The 23507-nt window shown below is 39.2% G+C and overlaps 2 protein-coding genes across 3 annotated transcripts; one reads left to right on the plus strand and one right to left on the minus strand.

Annotated features, from left to right (window-relative positions):
- Positions 1 to 154: 154 nt before the first annotated feature.
- On the plus strand, positions 155 to 10028 carry nfyba (nuclear transcription factor Y, beta a). 2 transcript variants are annotated; one of them, XM_084710592.1, is made up of 7 exons: positions 155 to 295; positions 3533 to 3626; positions 3726 to 3856; positions 5580 to 5777; positions 8261 to 8339; positions 9278 to 9357; positions 9450 to 10028. In XM_084710592.1, exons 2-7 carry the CDS (start codon positions 3533 to 3535, stop codon positions 9480 to 9482), a joined length of 615 nt encoding a protein of 204 aa, XP_084566718.1. In that variant the 5' UTR covers positions 155 to 295; the 3' UTR covers positions 9483 to 10028. The 2 variants fall into 2 exon arrangements, with proteins under 2 accessions (XP_084566718.1, XP_084566719.1); XM_084710593.1 differs by lacking the exon at positions 155 to 295 and adding an exon at positions 429 to 586.
- A 2-nt stretch (positions 10029 to 10030) lies between these two features.
- Positions 10031 to 23249, minus strand: LOC146306519 (histidine ammonia-lyase-like). Its single transcript, XM_084710591.1, has 20 exons — positions 21886 to 23249; positions 21750 to 21798; positions 20612 to 20645; positions 20421 to 20495; positions 20266 to 20338; positions 20104 to 20170; positions 18902 to 18939; positions 18532 to 18657; positions 18090 to 18229; positions 16598 to 16645; positions 14832 to 14979; positions 14153 to 14248; positions 13942 to 14000; positions 13650 to 13730; positions 13074 to 13139; positions 12531 to 12696; positions 11528 to 11662; positions 11342 to 11450; positions 10639 to 10708; positions 10031 to 10540 (listed from the first exon to the last, which is right to left on the minus strand). Exons 1-20 carry the CDS (start codon positions 22121 to 22123, stop codon positions 10484 to 10486), a joined length of 1875 nt encoding a protein of 624 aa, XP_084566717.1. The 5' UTR covers positions 22124 to 23249; the 3' UTR covers positions 10031 to 10483.
- Between the last annotated feature and the right edge of the window lie 258 nt (positions 23250 to 23507).

Here is a 23507-nt window from a genome sequence, read left to right on the forward strand (position 1 = left end):
CTAAAGCAACGAAAATACGCATTTTAAACACTTGGACTCGCCAACCACACTCAAATGAACAAGATTCAATGTTAGCCATGGTGCAGTTTCAACTACTATTATGTTTCCACTGTTGAATTTACTTCAACTTGTGAGGTAGGAGCTTGCGAAGAGTCCGTGAACGCAGCGCGGCCCTCTGCCGGCCGGAGGCGGTAGCGCAGCCGCGGCTCCGCGCTGGGACTGGTCCTTTCGCAGCCATTTTCCGTCCAACCAAACAGCCGTCTCAGGAAGGTAACCAACCAGGGCTTCATTGCAGGTTTGTGCCTGGCTCCGGCCAATGATTGCTAACCGATTTCTCGTTAGCTCGAATGGAAATGTCCGTCTCTGTCTGATTTTTTATTTGTTGTCTGGGTGAATGAGGGCTGCTCATCAGGAAGTATCCAGCGGGACAAACTTAAAAAATGACTGTTTAACATTTCGGCCCCGGCCATGTCTTCCTCTGCTCGGTACGACAAAGAACAGGCCAACGCAGCGTCTGCAGGCACGAGTCGCAGAATGAAAATATATGCAGGGGACATTATGTACCTGAACAGGTTAACTACACAAGGTAACAGCCCGCTGGACAGCCTCTCCTCATTCAGCTGGACTCCTGTTTATTAAGTGAACTGGCTCCATTCTTGTGTTAACATTAGCTAACGTTAGCTTAATATCTCACTCACGTACTCGCTGCTAACGTTAGTTAGCATACGATAGCTAAACACAGAGCAATGCATTTAGCGTGTTGCTAACGTGAAGTGACCTCTTCGCGGGTTTACCGCTGTTTAAGTTACGCGTTTTCCATCTAGGTCACAATGCTAATCATGCTAACATAACTAATGTTAGCTAGCTATGCGAGGCTCGTGTCAAATTCTGAATTTGTCGTGATAATGTACCCCCGCGCGCTCTGAGACGCATTTCATCATATAAAACTGCGCGTAATATAAAGGGAGGGGGTCGTATTTTGGCAGCCCACGTCTGAAAATACGTCTGTCCTGTGAGAGAGGCGACAACTAGCTGGTATATTTAAAATGGAAACATTTAACACAGACATTTGGAAAATACCAGACCCGCTCTTTTGCCAAGTCAGTGAGCTAAGAGTTGAATGGGGAGGTCAGCTGCAGAAAGTAGTTCCTCACCTTAACACACAAAGCAAAACTCACATGCGGTTCATTTTTAACACTTGACCTGGAATAGGATTATGCTTTGAAAGTTTATAGCTACACCTGTTTAGTTTAAGTGTACAACCTTTGTATGTAGAGATGAAACTATGAAGATTTCATATTGAGATGATAGTGACATAAATTATCATGTCATAAAATGTCACGGTATTAACATAGTATTGTTAAAATGTGTTGAAAATATTCAAGAAGTACAGATTCACTGAAATCATTTCACCAACTTTTATATTGAAAACATCTGAATGATTTAAAATTGCATCATGTCCTTTGTGATGTCAGTGTTTTCACTGATTCAAAACAACCCCATGTTGCTGTTGTGCTTTTGTCTGGGAGACTGTTGCTAACTGTGGATGATGCCTGAACCTTTCAATCAATGCCGCATGAAATGTACTGTATGTACTCATGTTTATCAAGTATGCAGTCGGATGTTAGTCCCATGTCTTTATGGGGTTGTGCATAATAGGGCTGCAACACACAACAAATTGATCTGTTGATTATTGTCTCGATGAACTGATTAGTCATGTGGTCCATAAAATGTAATGATGCTCAGTTTACTATCAATGAGGAGTAAAGAAACATAAAATATTAACATTTAAGAAGCTGGAATCGGATAATTAAATTAATTAAATAAATATAGACAGGTGAAGTCATGCCCCTGCTTGTGTGCCCCATGGGACCTAACTTGCCACGAATTACATCTGTTATTTGACCATTTAAAACATAATTTTGTATGTCCAGGAGGTCTCGTTTCGGTTTCGTTTTATGTCAGACCATTCAGTGAACTACATCTCTCGTCTTGCACAATGTGTGTCACCAACATCAATCTGGCCGTCCCTTGTGACGTTATCTTACCTGAGGTGTTTTATCCAGTGACTTCTGGTCCTTTTATTATCCAGGAAGAGAAAGAACAAGTAAGACCTGTTGTTGTGTGACTGCATTACTGCAGAAAAACACTCAGGCATCATAGCTTCAGCAGCTAATGTTAGCTTTTGGAGGGAGAAAGTCATTATATCACTCACGTAATTCTTGGTATGTAGTCTTCCTAATTATGTGTCTTCACAGTCTGATACTTCAACAGTTATAAAAAAACAGCAACTTCCCTGACTTTTAAAATTATCCTTTAAATTGACAATCATCGTATGTGTGATTCATGGCTCAGTTCACACAGAATGAAAAAAATAATATGTCTCTCACCATAGACTACAGTTCATGTGTTTAAGTTTTTAAGTTAGGTCACATGGTCGTCCACCGGAAGCAGCGTGACTTTTCTTTTCTATATATGAATGTATAGAAAACTGTAGTTGAATGACTTCTGACATACTGTACCTGCTCTCCCTTAAATACCAGTCACCTTCTGAAATGTAACCCAAATTTATTTGTATATTTCTTTAATCATGAACATGTTAGTGGTTGAGATAACCATGAATATTAGAAATTTAGATTGAAATATTTGTAAATAATGGAATTATACGCAACTTTTAATTTGTTTGATATCAGCACCATATATCACCCATCTGCTGCCCTGCTCCCTATCAGCATCATCCTTTGAAAAACCCATATTAGTCAACCACTACTTCTGATTTTGTCTACAAGTTCTCCCAGCTCATGATCAGAAAATACAAAGATCAGGGTTCCTTCTAATTTGCAACATCCATTGACACCTATATTCTGCATTTTCCCCCACTAAATCGGTTAAATCTCTATCTTGGGTTTACCAGTAATTCAACAGCTTGCATAAGATGATTGCTCAGCACAGAGATAAGTGAATTGAATCTGAGTGGATGATGGCGTCAACTTGTTTATCATTGGGTCTGGTTTTATTTTAATATTGTGAAGTGATTCAGGACACACAAACCCTGAGAGCAGTCCAACAGGAGCAGCAAATTATCTCAAATAAATTATCATTGTAGCAAAAGTTTCCATCCAATCTAGAGCAAATGTCTGCTTATAAAATAATAAAGTGAGTAAAGTGTGGATCAGACTCAGGCATTAAGGCATGAAGACAGCTGAGGCATCTAATTTGCATTTTCTTCAAAAGTATATTTCTGGTGTTTAATCTGTATGGGAGTAGCTTGTCATCCACTCAAAAGTGATGTTTCTCAGTATTTTATTTAGTTCTCCCTGCTGTAAATGATTTAGGTCAGCATTCAGAGTTTAGTAAAACAGCATTTGACTGAATTCAAAAGGAGATCGTCTGCTCCTCAATAAATGTAGGAAGCTTTGTCAAGTCAAATTTCTGTTGTAATGTCATGAAATGAATTTGACATGCTCTGCACATTCAGATTCTGCATTTCTATTTCTGTAGCCTTACATGCTGAAATGTGATTGTGTTCCAGATGGACGGAGACAGCTCGACCACCGACGCCTCCCAGCTGGGCATCACTGGGGAGTACATGGCATCTGGTCACTACGTCCTCCAGCCTCAAGATGGTGAGGAGCAGCCACAGTGCAGAACCAGCAGTTTTGTGTTTCAGCTCTGGTCACAAACAGCTGATTCTTTAATGTGTGTGTGTTTTTTCTAAACTATAGACGATGCAGAGGAGAGTCTGAACGACCATGACGACAGCGGGATCAAAGAGAACTTCAGAGAGCAGGACATCTATCTTCCTATAGCCAACGTGGCTCGCATCATGAAGAACGCCGTTCCTCAGACTGGAAAGGTGAGCAGGAATAGACCACAATTTTATTATGTTTTTTTATTTTTTTATCATTACATTTATTCTGAGTGGGGTAATTAGTGCATCACCGTTAAATAGCAGCAGTTTTCTTCCTATTTTTAACAAAATTCAAAGTAGTAAGTAAGTCATTTTGTGGAGCAGGTCTAACCTATATGTTGAACTTGTTTGTCTCTCCAAGTGACAGAGCAGGAGTCATTTTTAAGATCCCATCCAGACATGTTTTAAGATATTTAATCATACTTGTAGTTTTTTTTTCCCAAAAGAAAACTTAAATTATTTTGTGTAAAATTCTTTAAAAAGTAGAGAGGTATCATTGTTTGTTTTATTCCCTTTATTTTACATTTTTTTATTGTGCTTATAAATGTCATTTATGGTGCTGTCATATTGCTTTTAAACCACCCAGTTAATACAGGTGCAGGGTTCCCTTTGTGTGGCCTTTACTTTTTGCCGCAGTATAAATGTTGTTATTGAAAGGCTTAACACCAACAAATATGCATTCAAGCAAAATATTTTGTTGGATGAAAACATGTTGTGAATTTTGGATAGGGCTGCCACCTCGTAGTCGACCAAACTGTTAGTTGTGATAAGAGTCTTTGACAATCACACTTTCATTTATTCATTAGTTGCAGAAATAATCTCCATTGCTGGTGTTGGCGGACACATTCAGAATCACCACTTTTGCATTAGCATTTAACAGGTTCCTTGCCTTGTGCCCCAAAAACACATATCTAAATAATTAAATTCATATCATAAATGTGCACAGACTAATGCCTTCAGCCGACTACTTGTAGTTGACTAAAATCTTATTTTGGAGACATCCTAAATTTGGAAATGACTACATCTGTCTTTTTGCCTTTTGAATTTTACAACTCTCTGTGGTTATTGAAAACGTTTGGATCACATGAGTCAGAAACAATCCTACACAACCACTACTGGAGTCTAACTGTATAAATAGTGTAATAGTAATAATCTTAGCGTAACCCAATCTTTATCTTCAATCATGCAGAAATGCAAAGTTTAAACAGAATGCACAGACATGCAAAAAATACATTTTAGATTGAGAATTTGCATGTCAACATTATGAATATAGCTTTGAACTCTTCAGTACAGCCATATTTCAAATCAGAAATTCAAAGTCAAAAAACCTGTTTTGCAAATGTTTTCTCAAGAAGGAAATAAATTCAACATGTTTGTTTGAGCTCAAGTACACAGAACCACTGAATGTTAATATAAGTTTTGTTTGTTTGCAAGAAAACTCCCCAGGGCACCTTTAAGTTGAGCACAGGATGTTTTCAGGAAGTGAAAACAACCCTCTACTGTCAAACTCTGCACATGCATCATTCTGCATCCAAGTGAAGGAACAATAAGGGAAACACATGTTTGAGTGGAGGTGGAGCTTTAAAGTACACTTTTCTGTGCAGCCTCAGAGTCTTTGTTGTCCAGCCAGTCCAAGATATTTTTACTTGTTTGTCACTGAACCAGCCGATGGAGCTTTCTGTACTGTTTCTCACTATGAACTTTTATTTGGGCCACATGGTGCATGTTATCACTTGAGCGATGGAATCAAGAGAATTTCACTGCCTGCTGATGACCCAGCACATTTTTATGACTATTCATTTACTGGGCAGTGGGGAAAAGTGTATTTATAAGTTCAGTAAAAAATAATGGTAGCCCACTTTCTGTAATTTGCTTCTTTCCTTCACAGATTGCAAAAGACGCCAAGGAGTGTGTGCAGGAGTGTGTGAGCGAGTTCATCAGCTTCATCACGTCAGAGGCGAGCGAGCGCTGCCACCAGGAGAAGAGGAAGACCATCAACGGGGAGGACATCCTGTTCGCCATGTCCACGCTGGGCTTCGACATGTACGTGGAGCCCCTGAAGCTCTACCTGCAGAAGTTCAGAGAGGTGAGACGGCAACAACATAACACCTCTTTCATTATTATTCAGCTCAGGTCCTGTCTGTATCATGGTCTGCCACTCAGGTCATCTGTTTGCAAGTTCGGAAAAAAATACTCCTTCATCAGAGCAGGTTAAGATGCAGTGTTGCCCGATTGATTTCAGTCTATGAAGTCACCCAGTTTTTGTAGGAAATTCTAGATTACATAATGCAGCACACAGTTTATAGATAATGAACAGTAATCATAAGCAGCCCAGTTTGTTTGTGTCTGCCCATTAAAGGCAGCCCAGCTGGATAGGAAAACACAGATCATGAAGCAGCTGGATTACCAGATGTGTTGGGAACTTCAGCGAGAGAAGTTTAGTCACAGCCTGTGTTGAATTGTCTAAAATCCTTCAGTACAATAAATAAAGTAGTCATTTGGTTACCCTAGATCAGATTATGATATGATGCAGGTTTAAATAATCAGAGAACACTGTAATTTCTTACCCCATGTCTAGACTACAAACATGGATGGTAACTATACTTAACTGCACTACTAGGACACATTTCACATAGTACAGAGGTATTATAAGAACATTTAATGTGCAAAATTGAAAAAATAAGTATAAAAAAAAATACAAAACATTTTCTCAAATATGTCAAGCATTACCACCACTTATAACCACTGTCATCTGTTATGATTTGCACATTGTCGCTATGTGCTTGTTGTGCAACCTGAACCATGTCCATGTAATGGTAGTTAAAAGGTTTTTTTGTTTTTTTTTTAAACCAACCCTCCTCTTCACTGTGGTCACTAGTGAATTCTTACAAACAAACCAAAGCTGTCTGTGTGCAGTGTGTTCAGCTTAGTTTGCTATATATCTTCTAATATGATAAAGCTCTGACCATATTGGTCCTTTTCTGTGCTTAAAATGTTTTGTTCTGACTTTTTATTATGTTGCTTTTTGGTCGAGCAAAGTCAGGGCTCTCCCACAGTATCACAGTACAGTCAACATTCATACCATAAACCCATTTATACCGGTGTACTTTGTTTGTTGTTCATACCTTCCACCCCTAAAGCAAAGCAATGTGTGTGCGCGTGCGTGTGTGCGCGTGCGTGTGTGTGTGTGTGCGCACTCAGAGCAGGCAGATATTGGTGATCAGAACAGAGGGATTACAGTTTAGCAGTCAAGTTGTCTCGTGGTGGTAAATGTACAGTTTGCCTACAAAATAAACCCTGCAGGAGAGACGTTCCTGTGTCTTTCCTCCAAGCTGCAGGGTGAAGTGAGAGGAGAGTGAGCTGCTCTCTGGCTCTGGAGCACACTCTATTCTACTGTTAGATTACAAAATGTAATGTAAATTAAAACATACATTTTCAGTATTGTCAAAAAAATAGACTTGAAGGGTGTATTTATGCCCATCAGATGCAGCTATGACACAAGATGCACGGATTGCAGAGTGAAAAATGTGTCTTTTGATTCCCTTATTATCAAGACAGGAGGTTAAAGTAAAGCTCTTTTTATTAGATAGTTTTCTCTTCATCATCTGATTTCGAGGTTTCTACATTAAGGCTAAACAATTGAATCAAATATTATTGAAATTTCAAAAGGCAAAGTGTATTATCCAAATCATAGAGGCTGTAATTTCTGGATAAAGGAAAAATGTGTGACAGAACCAGGGCTGCAACTAATGATCAGTTTCATTGTTGATTAATCTTAATTATTTTCTTGATTAATTTATGAGTTGTTTGGTCTTCACAGTGGCAGACCATGGTGAAAAATGTTGATCAGTCATCAGAAGATGACGTCCTCAAATGTCTCATAATTTTTGTTGTTCGAAGTTACAGTTTACTGTAAGAGAAGAGTAAAGGAACCAGAAAATATTCACATTTAAGAAGCTGAAGTCAGAGAATTTGGACTTTTTCTTTAAAAAAAATTCTCAAACTGATTAAACAATTATTAAAATAGTCAAGACTATTATAAGATACTGTCATTATTATTTTTATTATTATGAGACTACTATATACTTACAGGACTATAACTATATAAGAACTCACTGTAGTGCTGCATAGATGCTCTGACCTACAAATCTTGTTCTCCTGATGTAAGAAGACAAGTTTGTTGGGAACAGACCCCAACTAATGTCACAGCATTTTAAGTTGTTTTTTGTTTGTTTGTTCTTTTTAATCCAGTCCCAGTGAAAACTGTGATGCAGCAACGATCATTACAATAATTATGAATCATATTGCGATATCAAAATAATCAAAATCAGATTTTTTTTTAACCTTCCCGTGAATCCCTGAAATAAAGAGAGAACCTTATTTGTAACTGTGTGGAGTCAAATGTTTTTTATTATACATTTCAGTCGGCGTGGCAGACTTTTTTCCCTCTTCATCATCTGATTTCAGTATTTCCACATGTGACTGCCGAGGCCTAAGTTCATTTCCAATTTACAACACGTTGCTGTTGTCACATGTGTGATGGTCTCTGCTCTCTGCTGTTTTTTCCAGGCCATGAAGGGGGAGAAGGGGATCCCAGGAGTGTCAGTGGGAGAAAGCCTGGGAGAAGACCTCACAGACGACAGCTTCAGTAAGTAGAAATGCTTCAAATTTAATGGTGAACATTGTAGAATTTATCCTCATGTTTGGTTCTGTTGCTCGTCTTTTGACGTGCATTCATTAAAGGGACAGTTCAGATTATTTAGAGTATGGTTGTATGAGGTACTTATGCAAAGTTGGTGTGTTACCCACAGTAGATGGTGGTAGACACACCCTCAATTTCTAGAAGCAGAAAGGGGAACCAGCTCATAAGCTAAACATTGTATTACTTTAGACCAGGTCAGCAACAAAACATATTTTAATCAATTAAAATATGGTCCACCTGAAAAAAATCAGTATACGATTAAGTGTACACTATATTTAGAATATTTCTACCACTTAACTTTTCCATCACACAGCCGTTTCTGACAGGAAAATGTGGTTATTTAAGCCAAATACCACTCTCTCCAAACAAACCAAACTTCATACATGAAATAAGTAATTTTACCTCTCAGAACATAGGAGTTGCTCATCTACCACTGCCTCAATCTGTTAGCTTGTTTGTGTAATTAATAATAAAAGGGTTAGTTTAGATCCACTGAAGTCACACGGTAACACAGAAAAATATACAGTTGGGGCAACAGATTTTGTTTATGGAGTTTGGTTGGAGAGAGTTACATTTAGCTTCTATAACAGCAGTTTCCTGTCAGAAAAGTCTGTCTGATGGAAAAGTTAAGTAGTGAAAATATTCTAAACATAGCGCACACTTCACCTGATATTAGTTTATTTAGGTGGATCTTTTTTAAGTGGCTGCTGAACCTGTCCACAGCAGCACATTGCTAAACTTCCTACACTGGTACCTCTGTCACTTCTCCAATATCCGATTGGATAAATACTTTTACACCCAAGGTTTAATTAATCTGAACTATCCCTTTAATGTTCTCAAGCTGCTCACAGTCTCATGAACGTACACTTTTGTCCCTTCATCAGCAAATCCACTGCCAGCTGGGATCATCACAGCAGACGGTCAGCAGCAGAACGTCATGGTGTACACCACCTCATATCAACAGGTAAACTCACACTGAGGCAGCGGCTGTTCGCTGGTTTAAAAAGTACAACAACACACGGCGTCTAAAAACTAAACCCTGTGTCTGCGTTGCAGATTCCCACCGTACAACAGATCCAGTTTTCATGACGAGGCCTTACCCTGAGCCTGAACACACAGCGGCTCCTTACCAGGCCCACGCGTGCCGCCGGATGACCTCTGACCCCGCTGGAGGGTAAAGGTCATCAGACGGACAGGGAGGAGGGGGAGAGATGTCTGCAGTAAACCCTCATGTACAGAGAGATCACTACCTGTTCAGTAGAAAGTGTAGTTTCTAGTTGTGAGGTACCAAATGTTTTGGAGTGTGAATCCAAACCAGCTGGGAAATCAAGGCTTTATTTTAAAGGCTAGTCTTATTATTTTCATTATTTAGTGGTTGAATTCTTTTTGTGCGTTTTGTGTGTGTGTTAATGTGTTTGCTTTTATGCATTTTTTCTTCTTTCGGGGCAGGGGGTGGATAGGGTGGGAACGTGTTGTTATTTGACGCTTATTTTTGAACGCCTTCTCTGTTTGAAGTGAGAGAAGCCATGTTGATACTGTCTGTCACATCAGATCATGCAGCTCTTTTGTAAGTTCACACAATTTACCATGTGCTTTAATGTTATGTCAATCCTTTGAATAAAAATTCAAAAGCCATGTTTGAAATTTCACCTGTTTTATTTACCACAAAAAAACAAATCCAGTTTGCATCATTTTATATTCAGTAAAACTTGAGTTGTAACTTCTGTCCTTGGTGTCTGTAGTAGAGGTCGACTCATTATTGGCTCTGATATCCAACATTTTTACATTTATCAGAACTTGTTTTAATAATCTGATTGCTGATAAAATAACTTTCACTCAATAATTCACTGCTTTGTCTCTGATGCAGTGCAGTACACAACAAAATTGCAATTGCTTCAACCTCATGGTGCATTTATGTTTAAGACACACAGTTACAAAGAATTTACTTGAGTAAATGTACTTAGTTACATTCCACTACTGTTCCACTAAGTATTGACAGTAAGATTTTCAGTTTTACTCCCAGTGTTTATCAGTACCACCCCTGGAAAAACCATATATGCTGACCCTCAGTCTGTAGCATCCGTACACATTCATGTCTGCAGCGTCTTCCTGTATTTGTCCATGTACGGCTGAACTGTCGTCCACACCTGAAAGCAGAAAGCAACACACACACCGTGAAGTCCTAAAAATCTGACATCATCCAGTAAAATGTCAGCTGTGTGAGCTGTATTTGTGGCAGACTTGCCTTTTGCTGTCTGATGAGTGCGTGAGCAGCTTCTATGTCAGGACTCATGATGCGGTCTCGGCTCCAAGGACTGCAGAGACAAGGATAAGTATGGACATCCTCATAGTACTCAACATACAAAATAATCTGTCTTCATACTGAGTTTCTGTGATGTCTCCTCCTTCTGGAGAGGAAAAATCTACTTTAACTGCTCTCCAACTCATGGTCCTGTTAAGAGGACTCATCAGATAGAGCACTTGTACTTGAGCATTATACTAATTCTACTGTTTACGTTGCACTTGAGACAAAAATATTTCTGCATGATTATTTTTTAATGCCGTTATCTTGGCATCACAAGTTAAATGTTTTGCTATCTCTGTTTTTCTTGTGATAACAAGTTAATTTATCTCATTACAAGGCAGATTTCTCAAAATATTTACATAATTTATCATAATAAAGAACTTTTGTTTTGCCGTGAACCTCACAAGCCTGAATCCTACAGCGCCCCACAGTGGTTGGAGGAAGCCATGAACATTAAAGAAGCCTCCCTGATGGTGAAAACTCCAAAACACAGTCCATCATCATCAACTGATGCAGAACTTTTCACCACTAAAGTTCAGTTTCAGCCTCATGTAACCTTACACACAATCCCAGTAATAATAATGATGATCTCTACTGGCAATCAACTGTCATTTTCTTTGCTTTAACATCCGAGGTGTCTGACCTGACCACGGAGCGCAGCAGCTTGTAGACCTCCTCCAGAGGAGCGGTGGTCTTCAGAGGACGCAGGAACTCCAGAGCCTGACAGGCAGCCAGCAGCTCTATGGCCAGCACTGCACGACAGAGACACGAGGTTAATCTGCTACCAGAGGGACGGACTGCTGACCTGCGAGTAGTAGTGGTGTCTCACCTTGCTCCACATGCTCCACCACTCTCAGGGCTTTGCGAGCAGCCCAGCCGCCCATGGACACATGGTCCTCTGTTGCCGCACTGGTGGACAGGGAGTCAACGGAGGACGGGTGGCACAGAGCCTTACTCTCTGACACTGGAGAGATGGAGAGTCGAGACAGTCAGGTTAGGATTCAGTACTCATGGATGGTGTATTCTAAGCTCACATATTGATCATACTTGATCAGCTGTATTTTGTGTTTTTGTGTGCATGCTACACTAAAGTAAGAAGGCGACCATGGTCAATGTTCATTTGTGAGCTGTGTCTCCAAAACAAATGCTACCTCCAAATGCACGCATTGATAAAAAATTGTGAAAACTGGTCTCACAAATGGAAAATCCCACCTGTCATGTGGATGTCTAGTCGGTGTTGATGGTAAATGTAGTTAACTGAAGAAATAAATTCCTCAGTGCCGCTATATTGACCAAGAAATACAAACGAACATGCAATGAAACAAGACCCACCGGTGTTCTGGTTTAATTAGTAAGCATGTTAACTGGTGACTCAGCAAAATAAGTCCTAGTATTAGTGACGGTGTTACACCATATCTGGTGACCCATCAGATTCTGTGACCTGCAGTGATGGATAAAATACTTAGTAGAAGCAAGTAAAATTAGTAATACCACAATGTAAAAATACTTAATTACTTGTAAAAATCCCACATTTATAGTCCTATACAAAGTATTAAAGTAACTTAATTTTTACTGTAGCACCCTACTTAGTTCTTTTTACTTTACTTTTACTTTATAGTACTTAACTTAGTACTTTTTACTTAAGTAGTAGGGTAAAAGTAGCAGTGTCTATAGAAAGCATGAACAGAAGATGCAAAAGTTAAGTAAGATAATGACAGGTTGAAACATTTCTAGTTTTACATTTATAAGTGGCTCTTTGAGGGAAGTTGCTGATGTGACCCAGGATGAAATTTAGTTTGACTTCCCTGTTCTAGAAATATAATTAGACACACCTAAGGCGGCAGCAGTGCAGTGTGCGATCATGAAGCCAGAGTTCAAGCCTCCGTCCTGGACGAGGAAGGCAGGCAGTTCACTGAGGGCCGGGTTCATCAGCCTCTCAATCCTCCTCTCGCTGATACTGGCCAGCTCGTGCACACCTATGGCCAGGTAATCCAGGGCCTGAAACAGCAGAGTCACACCCAGAGTTCAGTCCAGAACATTTGCTATAGCAAGACGAGCCAAAGTCATCTGCTGCCCGGAACCGAAAGTTCTGAACTTTTTTAAATCACCGGCTTTTTCCACTCTGTCATTTTACTGAGATTACACTTGATGTCCTGCCAGCAGGGTATGAAACACTGCCAGGCAAAGACACAATTTACGAGCTTTTAGCTGCCGACTCTTATGTATTTTATGTTCCACTCCTCTTCACACACTGTCTGCCAACCCAAACACCATCACCCACACAGAGCAGGAGATGGACAGAGAGATATAACAGGACGAGGGACGATAAATCAAGCAGAGATCTCATTAGTTACTTCACTCTGACTTCACTTCACCTTGGCTGGATACTCTCCATGGAAATTACCACCAGATATTGTCTCCCCACTTTCTGCAAACACCAGCTGGAGGTGAGTTAGGGGCTCATAAAGTATTTTTTTGTACTTTGTGAAAGACTGACACCTTGTGGTAAAACATTCATATCATATCACATTCTGTAGGAGGAAAACACCTTAGATGTCATTTAAATGAAATGTGTCAGAAAACAGAGCTAATTTTTGCACATGCAGTGGCTGCATGTTGCTCCTTTAAAGGGATAGTTCACCCAAAAATGAATATTGAGTCATTATCTACTCATCCTTATGTCGATTCAAGGTTGGGTTTAGTTTTTCAGTCCACAAAACGCTGCTGGAGTTTCACAGGAAAACAGTGTTGCAGAATCTCCCAAATTATTATTCATAGTTCATTAATTTTGAACTAATCTGAGCATTTTTTTTTGTAATCAATGGATAACGACGCTGCTTACAAAAACTCCCATGTGATTTGTATCCAGTAACTGACATTACACAGTTATTTCTGAAGTTAGATCACAGACATAGTGTGGGTCAACATGAGGAGCTGTGTGTGTAGGATACTGGGTTGTCCGTGGCGCTGTTCAGCTCAGTGGAAATCACTTTCTGGACAAAATCGATTGTGTCATTCACCACTCCATGAACCTGCAACAACCAGAGACACAGACAAAGAAAAGTAACCTGCTTCATACATTCTACGAGTTTTGTTTTTAGTGGTGGAAACACTGAATTTATAGGGATTAAAAAACAGATTTGTATGTTTCATTCAAGCACTGTTTTTTGAGATGAGGTCACACAACATGTTGAAACTGTTTAAACGTAGACTATTATTAACATACACACTCATACAGTGTACCTGTGGGATACAGCGCAGCACGTAGGCATCCTGAACACGGCCGCATGATCTGTGACTCTCTACAGGAACAACATCAGGAGGAAATCAGAGAGAGAAATGACCACATGTGTAATCATAAATAAATACCATTTAGAATAAGACATACAACAAGTGTACTTTGTGTTAATATGTCTGGGTGTTGTCAGTATTGTGTTAGTCACATACGTCCTACCTGAGATCTGAGAGGGGAAGACATTAGAGTCCAGCAGAGAGCGAAGCCTCTCAGCCACCTCTATCTGACCGGGGTGAGGTCTCACTGCATGGACAGCTACAACACAACACTTCTGTTCATTATTATAATTGGAAGGTCTGCAGAGTGTGCATGAATAGTGAATTCTGCAACACACTGTATAATAAAAGACAGCAATTTACATTACAATATCTGTAACAAAAGACTATAATAGATTAAAGCTGCAAGCAGCGATGATTGCATGAAAGGCTTTTAGCAGAGAAAAATAAGAATAAGAATAAATCAAACAAAAACAACAGGGGTCCACAGCGACAGTCCTGGTTGGACCATGCTAACCAGCTAGCCTCAGCCCGTCCTGTCTCTTAGCAAGCCCCCGGTGCTCCAAGCTCCAAACTAGCTAACGGCAGCTACAGTTATCAGCACATTAGTAGTTACTCTGGTGATATGCTGCCCCCTATTTGTGGATGTTTGAAAGTATGGCTTTACTTCCCAGCCTCATATATTGCTCTGTAACACATTCACGTCTCCTTTTCCTCAGCTTGGTAACAGCTTTCACCATGTCAGTGATGTCTGATCCAGCTCATGATTGGCTATTTGAAGAAAGGGCTGAGTTTTAAATTCCAGGTAACACTCAAGGAAAACAAAAGTCGTCCACATGTACCGCTGTGGTAGGCCTTTGTGGTGCCTTTCAGGGCTTCTGAAGTCAAAGCTGCAATGATGTCAGCTTGTTTGGCCACGATCAGGGCTCTCTCCACAGCCTCGGCTCCCAGAGATGATATCAGCTGAGTCCCATTGATCAGAGAAAGTCCCTGTTCAACAATTAGAAACATCAAAATAATCCACACTGATCAAGTGAAATTTAAATATACAGTATACAAAACTATAAATGAAACTTTGGTTTCATTTTTGTAGCTCAGGCCATTAGTGATAATGTATTAATGTTGCCAGGTATCTTTTTTAATTGGACCCTTTGACAAAACCCCCCACAAATCTTTTCTATATAATTTATATATGATATTTTTTCTATCATATTTGATACATCAGTCATTCATGTAACAAAAAGAATTACTGATCACAATAGTTTTGCTATTAGAAACAAAAGCAAATAGTATTTATTGCATTTGGAAAATCTGGCACATGCCATTTAGTTTGGTTCCTTTTTTTCCAAACAGGAATCTCTTTTATGTCACAGTTAGTCAAGCAGGGTAACAACAGAATGAACCCAAATGCAGACATACAACAATCTGAGGTTAGATCCAAAGTTTAATAGGAATGCTAAACACAGAAAAAAAAAAAGTTACAAAACTAGCAAAAAGGCAAATTAAATCCAAGGTCCAGCAATTAGTCCCTAAACCACAGGGAGGCACAAAGCAAACACTGAGGTCTTGACCACACAATGAAGACAAACTAGCAACAAAGGAGGGACAAACACGGGATAAAATACATGACGGAGGTGGAGGATAACAAGACACAGGTGAAAACAATCAGTGATCAAAAGAGCAAGAAAACAGACAAAGACAGGAAGTAAAAATAACAAAGACACACAAGAAAAACAAACCAAAATAAAACAGGAAGGGAAGTCAAGACACATGAGGGAGGAGGACCAGGACTACAAAATAAAACAGGAAATAACCAGATAAACCCCAAGACTGTGACAATATAATCAATATAAATCTGAAGTGGTCAATATAACATACAGTTATGCCAGCAAGGTAATTGTTTTCCTGAAAATAAATAGACACTTATTAGCACTGCACACTTGCAACATCCAAGTGATTACAATGAGAGACAGTTACATTGATGAAAAATGCACATAAATATATAAATTTCCAGTCTAAATTCATCTTTAGATTTCATTTTAAACATCAATTAGTTTATTTAACAATGTATCATATGTGATGCATTGACACATTTAATTTTCAATATGATTTTACTATAAAATAAGGTAAAAAATATTAAGCGATTATAGATTGTTTCATATTGAAGTATCAGTAACAATATAAGTGTTATTCTTACTGTTACTTTTTCAAAACTAGCAAAGACTTTCTTGCCAAAAACGTGCAAGTCACTATGTGAAGGTGGCCATGTTGGATTTTGCTCCTAGAGGCCACTGCCTGCAGTTTGCTGAAAATCCATCAGAGGACAGAAGACATGTGTGAGATTATGTACAAGTTTTTCCAGAAAATATTGATGTTGTAGAAGTCTCAGAAACCTGTGTCTTAAATATGATACAAATGGTGCTACATAGCTAACTCGCTAGCGCAGCTACCACGGAGTCTCCTCATGCCTGTTAGCTTGTTAGATGTAGCTCCGTAGAGTGAGGAACATTTACTTTGGAGAGTCAATAAACAATAGACATGATGGCCAGAACAACAAAAAATAAAAGCCAAGTTTTACTAAATAGTAGAATAAAGCCTTGTACTGTACCTCCTTTGCTTTCAGCACGAGAGGTTTGAGATCATGACCCTCCAGCACCTGTAAAAAAATAACACCAAACAGAAATCACATATTTATAAGCAGGTTTAAGGAGTAATGGATTATATGTAATGGGATACAAAAAAGGGTAGCTGTATTCCATTATAGGTACAGATAAAAAAAAAAAGACTTAATCAGATGACATATATATTTAGTTAAAATTTTAAATAATGAACAATATCCTACCATGCACAGTGAACACACAGCTGCCAATTCATCATAGTGGCCTCTAGTGAAAAAAATGCTTCACTGGCTGGAAATATCACTATTTTTGGTTTTAATTCAATCAATCAATCAATCAATCAATCGCACACAATAAAGCAAGGAACAGTGGACAAACTAATACACCTAACAACCTATTTAAAACACTTAGAGCTGAAACCATTAATCTATTATTAATCAGCTATTACATTAATCTGCATCTATTTTTCAGCTTTTTAAATGTGAATATTTTCTGGTTTCTTTACTCCTCTCTGACAGTAAACTGAATATCTTTGAGGACAAAACAAGACATCTGAGGACGTCATCTTGGACTTTGGAAAACACTGATCAACATTTTTCACAATTGTCTGACATTTTATGAACCAAATAACTTACTGATTGATGGATAAAACGGTTGCTTGATTTATTTATAATGAAAAGAAAAAGAAAATAATCATTACAGGTCCAAACAGCATGTTTCTAGTTCCAGGTACTTTTCATTATTTTCCATTGTAGCTGGTATTCCTTCAATACCGACAGGTGTCTAACTTTTCATTATAGCAATGCAAGTGAAATTGCTATGACATCATCTTCAACATGACACAAACGCAAATGAACAATGGGGGATATCCTCTCCAGATCCTTTCATCAGCACTTAAACAGGGTAATGTCTCCACTTCATCATTTTTGTCTTCTTATGCATTACTACATCACTTTTTGTTTTTTGTCATTGTTTTGTCTTTGTCATTGTTAAGTTTATTGCATTGTTTTCGGAGTAGAAAGTACAGATATTTGTATTAATATGTGAGGAATAAAATTAACAAGTTGTCAGAAAAAGAAATACTCACGTTAACATGAAAAATCTACTTAAGCACAGTAACAAAGTATTAGTACTGTCCCATCTCTGCTCTAGGAGGCATGTTAAGACTTTCAACACCATTTATAACACCTGGTCTTTCATCACTTCATCAGTGACACTGTTTGCAGTTTAAAATGCATTGTGTTAATCCAAACACTTATGTCTATCGTGCATCTTCAGTGTGTCCAGCTGACCTCTTGTGTACCGATTGCATTCCTGCCTGCATCACTTCTGCTAAGGTCAAAGGGTGCGGTAATTATGTCACTCTCTCAACAGACAAGCCCCAGATTTGGTTTGGACAAGCTGACTAAGAAAGCAAAAATGTTTGAAGAAGTATGTGAGTATATTGTATTAAAAAAGACTTAGAGCTGTAAAGCAACTCACAGTCTTGGCATCAGCCCAGCCGCTCTGCGGTGACCACATCCTGCCCTCCCCCATCAGGCCCAGGATGAGGTGAGCCAGGGGGGCCAAGTCTCCACTCGCTCCCACAGTACCCTTTTCTGGTACCCAGGACAAACAGGACGCTGGAACACACACATGACCACAAACATCATTTCAGTGGGCATCACAATGATTTACATTCATTTCCTGGAGACTTACCATAACCCTACCCATGACCACAACTTGTCTAACTCAACCCAACCCTAACCCCAACCCTAACCCTATCCCCAACCCAAGTCTTCACCCTAAAATTTTATGATTTACATAACAGGAACTACTTTTATTTATTTTAATTTTCCTTTTATTGTGGAGGGGAGTTAAAGTATAAATAAATATAGTAATAATATATAATAGAATGATAGAATAAAATGGAATAGTGGTATACCATTAAAGGCCTTGATCATAGCATCAAGAGTTTCCATGGAGACGCCGCTGTGGCCTTTAGCAAGGACATTGATTCTCAGAACCAGCAGCATGCGTGTCCTTTCCGCACTCAATGGAGCGCCCACTCCTTCGCGCGCGTGCGCACACACACACACACACACACACACACACACACACACACACACACACACACACACACACACACACACACACACAAAATGGCTGTTGAGTCTCTGGCAATCATTGCTGCCTACATTTATAAATGTATAACCATCTGTTTCAGACTCAACCAAAAAACGTTATTCATTTGTGTTTTTGAGTCATGTATTGAAAGTCATAAGTGGCAAAATGTGAATATTGTGTTAACGTACCAGCACAATGAGAGTGAATCAGATTTTCCTGCAGCTGCCTGTATGTGGAGAAAAGTTCAGGCTGTATGTGAAACATGCATCAGAATTACATGGAACGTCACTAGGTTTGGGCAATAAAACTGAGGTAATTTTGGGCAACTGAAATGTTGAAACTACTCGGTAGGTCCTCCAAACTTTGCTTTTCTTACTTTTTTCAGCCTGTTATCACCAGAAAAATGTTGGCTGTAATTGCAAACAGCTTATTCCAATTGTTCAATTATTGTTAGGTGGCACTTCTAGTGGATGTAGTAAATATGACAGGAAAAGGAAAAGATGACTCACATAAACACAGGACTTTCACAAAAGAGACCAGGGTTTTAGTACCATTTGAAACAAAAAAAGTATGCTACAAAAGTTTTGAGTAACTTAAAATTTCATAATGAACATGACGCCCATTGCGTTATTTTAACCCAAACAATCTTTTCAACGTTTTGTTGCCTAAACCTAACCAAATATTCTTACTGTCTCAACCTAACAAAGTAGTTTTATTGCCTAAGCCTAACCAAACTGCAACCGTTTTACAATGTAAACATGTGTAAAGTACATCAAGTTACCTTGTCATGTGAGTGATGTCACTTCTGTTACATGACATATGCATCATTGTAACTTTAACCCAAACCACAATCTCTTCCTAACCCTAATCAAGTAGTTTTATTGCCCAACCCTAACCAAGTACTTTTTGTGCCTAAACATAACCAAACTGCAACTATTTCACAACATAAAGGACGTGTAAATTATGTAAGTTATGTGACATCTCTTCTGTCATGTGACAAATGCAGTTATTTTAACTCAAAACAACTCTAACCAAGAAAATTTTGTCGCTAAACCCAACCAAACTGCAGCGTTTTACAGTGTAGATGACACACCACACCACGTCCATACATAGAGAAATGTGAGGCTTGATAGGCCCGTGGCACCCTAGTTACGGTTGCCAATCTAAGATTTGACAGCTGTAGTTCGCAGTAGGGGCTTAGCAAAGAATCGACTGTCTCTGAAAAGGTGAACTCGGGGCAATCAGATTTCAGCTGGGGCTTATGTCTCTGTGACCCCACCCCTGAATTCACCCACGCTCAGGGAGAGACTGTTGAATCATGTGGCGTTTGGTGGTTGTTTTCTCCCATCCTGTTGATACTGTGCCTGATCCTAATTTACAGTTTACTCACTGTAGTTGGTCTTTTGATATGAGTGTGCGTGCAAACTTCCCAAAACCAGTGTTGACTCCATACACAACTGCAGTGAAAAACAACACACACTGTTGAAGCATGTGAAATAAGCCCTTCATGTTTCAATCCTTGCATTGAAGAAAATGTGGAGAAAGAGTATACCTCTGTCTTCTTTAATGAAAGCTTCAATAACCTCTCTGCTCTTTATGACTTTCTCCTCTGCCTCAGGGGTTAACTGGAAGGAAACCAAACAACAGTCAGCATGCCTGTCTCCACTTTGTGTCTCACTTTTGAGAGTGTGGGCAAACGCTGCTCACCTTTATTTTGAACAAGCCTTGACCCAAGTTGACCAGATCAGCTGTGGTCAGACTGTTGCCGTCCAGGGCAATGTACTGATAGCAAAAACCAACATGAAGAAACACTCAGCTGAACAGATTAACCGTTTTCTGGTGTGGTCATCTTTTAAATTTACAATATTTGAAAGCAAAAATAACAGCAACACACCCACCTCTTTGGGCTCTTGATAAGAGTTTTGCCCATTTCTAGCAGGTTAAGAATATACTTCAGGTGACAAATGATTATAAGATAATAACACATAAAGAAATAAATTATTCAGAAGCACATTAATGCTTTTTGTAGTGTCGACAGACTGATGGTTTTCCGACTGAGCAACACTGGCAGGTCATTCAGGTTGGTTGGGTTGGTCCAGACTGAAATATTCCAATAACCACCGATGGATTGCCATTAAATTTTATATATTGTTAACAAAACACTAGCTAATCAGCTAGCTAATCTATATCAATTGCTAACTAGCTAGTTAGCTAGTGTTTTGCTTACATTAGCTAAGTTAAGGTGTGACTATAAGTTGTGTTTACAGCCTAACCTCGACTAGCACATATCATAGTCAGTCATAGAATTGAATAGTGAATGCAAAGATGGCACCAAGTCAGTCCAGCAAGAATTGCTCACCTGTCACACAAGCTGAAAAAGTTTTCTGGCTTCCAGGTTTGTTTTCTGGTTATATGGTCCACTACATATGCGCAGTAGTGTTTCCCCCATTGACGTTACATCATGATGATATCACAGATTTATAAATCACTTTTTTTGGCTCAGGGAAAGTTTTACAAGCATAAAACTCCATGGATCAACAATTAAGCATAGAAAGAGTCATAACTGACCTTGTTTGCAGTTCAAGGTGTCCCATTAACAACTTTACAGACCAGTCTTTTATAATGGTGGCTTATGGGTTAAAATACTTTTTGGACTAGTGGGGAAAATTCTTTGGCAATGCTGCAAGTGGCAACTGGGAAAAATGTGCACCACAGCAGACTTGAAAATCTACTCATAATAAAAGTATCCCCCCCCCCAAAAAAACATACGTAATGACAGTAACTTGAGTATATGTAATCAGTAAATTCCAACCCTGCTGTAAACTCTTGGTGCTGTTATTTATTTGTGCTGGGTGTCAGCAGCTTGTGATAACTTGTCTGGCATATTTTTGTACCATTTGGGAATGATGATTAGAATGATGTACAATGAAAGAATCACCCAAAATCTCCACAAACATTCACACTGACAGAATCCACAGGACAAAATCTTATCAAATATGTGGATTTAAATGACTGTTAAAATCAGTGGAAGGATACACCGCCATTGCCAGTGGAGATGAATGTCTGTCATAGTCTCCTGCAAAGACTCCAAAAACAAATAAAAAACTTATTATTATCATAAATTTAGCTTACAGTGCTGTGCACACACAGGTACATAATTTGAGATCCTTACCCAACTGTACAAAGTCATTGTCCTCCAGAACGTCCTCTGCCTTGTCCTGAGGGTGGAGGAGCTCTCCACTCCCAGACCTGCGCATGCTGAACTCCACGTCCCCATCAGCATCCTCCAGCTTCTTGACCTCATGGTAGCGCCGCAGGGCCTCGTCCCCCAGTGACTGGATGGAGGCCGAGGGGCTGCTGCAGGGCACCCTGAACCACTCGCCACGGACGCACACAGACACACAGCGCATCGTGCAGGGAGGTATGCAAAGGACTAGACAAGCTTTGAGACAGCAACACTTATACCTTGGGTGAGAAGAGGTACGCCTTCCCACAACGCCTGACTGAACCTGTTATGCTTGAATGCAAACACCCCCCCATTGACTCAGTGACATCCATATGTGCTGAAACATGTCATCAAACTTTAGTAAGGTTCAGACATTTTGTTCTCACATAATCCTGTCATATCACCAGACACCACACCTTCCTTTTGTTTTATTACAGGTACAAAACTGATTGCTTAGCCTGGTGGTGCAGATCACAGCTTTCTGATGATTATTCTACATATATCTATCAACTAGTGCATCAATTATTACACAGAGTATTTTACTCATCACTCATTTCATATCAACTTACAATTCATTAAACGCATACTCTGCAGCATTTTCCTGAAAAAAAAACAAGATATATATTTTACGTAATTCCTTTCAATCATCACCTATGATCCAGTTGAAGTATGTGGTGGTGGACTCTGCCCTCTGCCTGTATTTTCTTAGTTTTTCTCAATGATTGACCAAGTCATTGTTTAGTCTTGCAGAAACAGGCTTCCATTGAGAAAGATAGTGCATGGCCATGCATGGAAATACAGATTTTTCATTTCTATTTACTATAAATCTACCTGTTTGTCACTGTTAGCTGTTGGATTCAGTCTGCAGCCACAGAATAGAGTAACATCAGGCTTTATGATCAAACAAAGTTTATATCATGTCAACTAGGACTGGGCTTTAAAACACTTTAGGCGATTGTGCGCGAGGAGTTTCAGCATTGTCGATGACATCATGATGTCGATGAGTCCCATCCCCACTGCCACAGAGTGAGGACATCTTACCTCTGAAACCTGTTCAACACGTTGCCCATTAGTCTATGGATTTAATTCAAGGATCAGAGCAGCCATATGCCACTTCCCTCCACTATGCTGTGCTGTTAATGCCAGCACCAAATACAGAAGACCTATTGTCAATTTCATGCATGCTAATGTTGGCAATATAATTATTTTACCATAACGCCACTGTGGACAGACAACTAAAACAGCAAAATAGTGTCTTAAAAATTGAGGGATTTAAGAAATACATTACCTGGAGAGTCAATAATGTACTTGTAATGTCTAATGTAAATTCTCACCTAAAATTTAAGAAGCACGTTCAAATGATGAGCAAGGTTGCATTTCATGCTCTAAATAGTTTCATGCACTCAATGATCTTTTCACACTGAATTTATTGTGTAATTTTCGTGGTCACCGGCAGCAAAGAGCTAAGCCTCTTAAGATGACATACCTCCTAACAATTAAAATCTTGGTAAGGGAGTTGATAAGATCGCATAATAATATGTGTGTTGTACTGTTTCTTGTGTATTTGT

Source organism: Lutjanus erythropterus, chromosome 22 (assembly GCF_056507025.1).
Source record: "Lutjanus erythropterus isolate fLutEry1 chromosome 22, fLutEry1.hap2, whole genome shotgun sequence".
In the NCBI taxonomy this organism is placed as follows: domain Eukaryota; kingdom Metazoa; phylum Chordata; class Actinopteri; order Lutjaniformes; family Lutjanidae; genus Lutjanus; species Lutjanus erythropterus.

Bases quoted from the DNA above. Each gene is read 5' to 3' on its own strand.
- LOC146306519 (XM_084710591.1), bottom strand. From the start codon at position 22,123: ATGCGCTGTGTGTCTGTGTGCGTCCGTGGCGAGTGGTTCAGGGTGCCC. The intron at 14,249-14,831 runs GTACATGTGGAC...GTTGTGTTGTAG, and splicing joins CACAAAGGCCTACCACAGCG to CTGTCCATGCAGTGAGACCT. The intron at 14,001-14,152 runs GTAGGACGTATG...TTGTTCCTGTAG, and splicing joins CTTCCCCTCTCAGATCTCAG to AGAGTCACAGATCATGCGGC.
- nfyba (XM_084710592.1), top strand. From the start codon at position 3,533: ATGGACGGAGACAGCTCGACCACCGACGCCTCCCAGCTGGGCATCACT. The intron at 5,778-8,260 runs GTGAGACGGCAA...TGTTTTTTCCAG, and splicing joins ACCTGCAGAAGTTCAGAGAG to GCCATGAAGGGGGAGAAGGG. The intron at 9,358-9,449 runs GTAAACTCACAC...TCTGCGTTGCAG, and splicing joins ACACCACCTCATATCAACAG to ATTCCCACCGTACAACAGAT.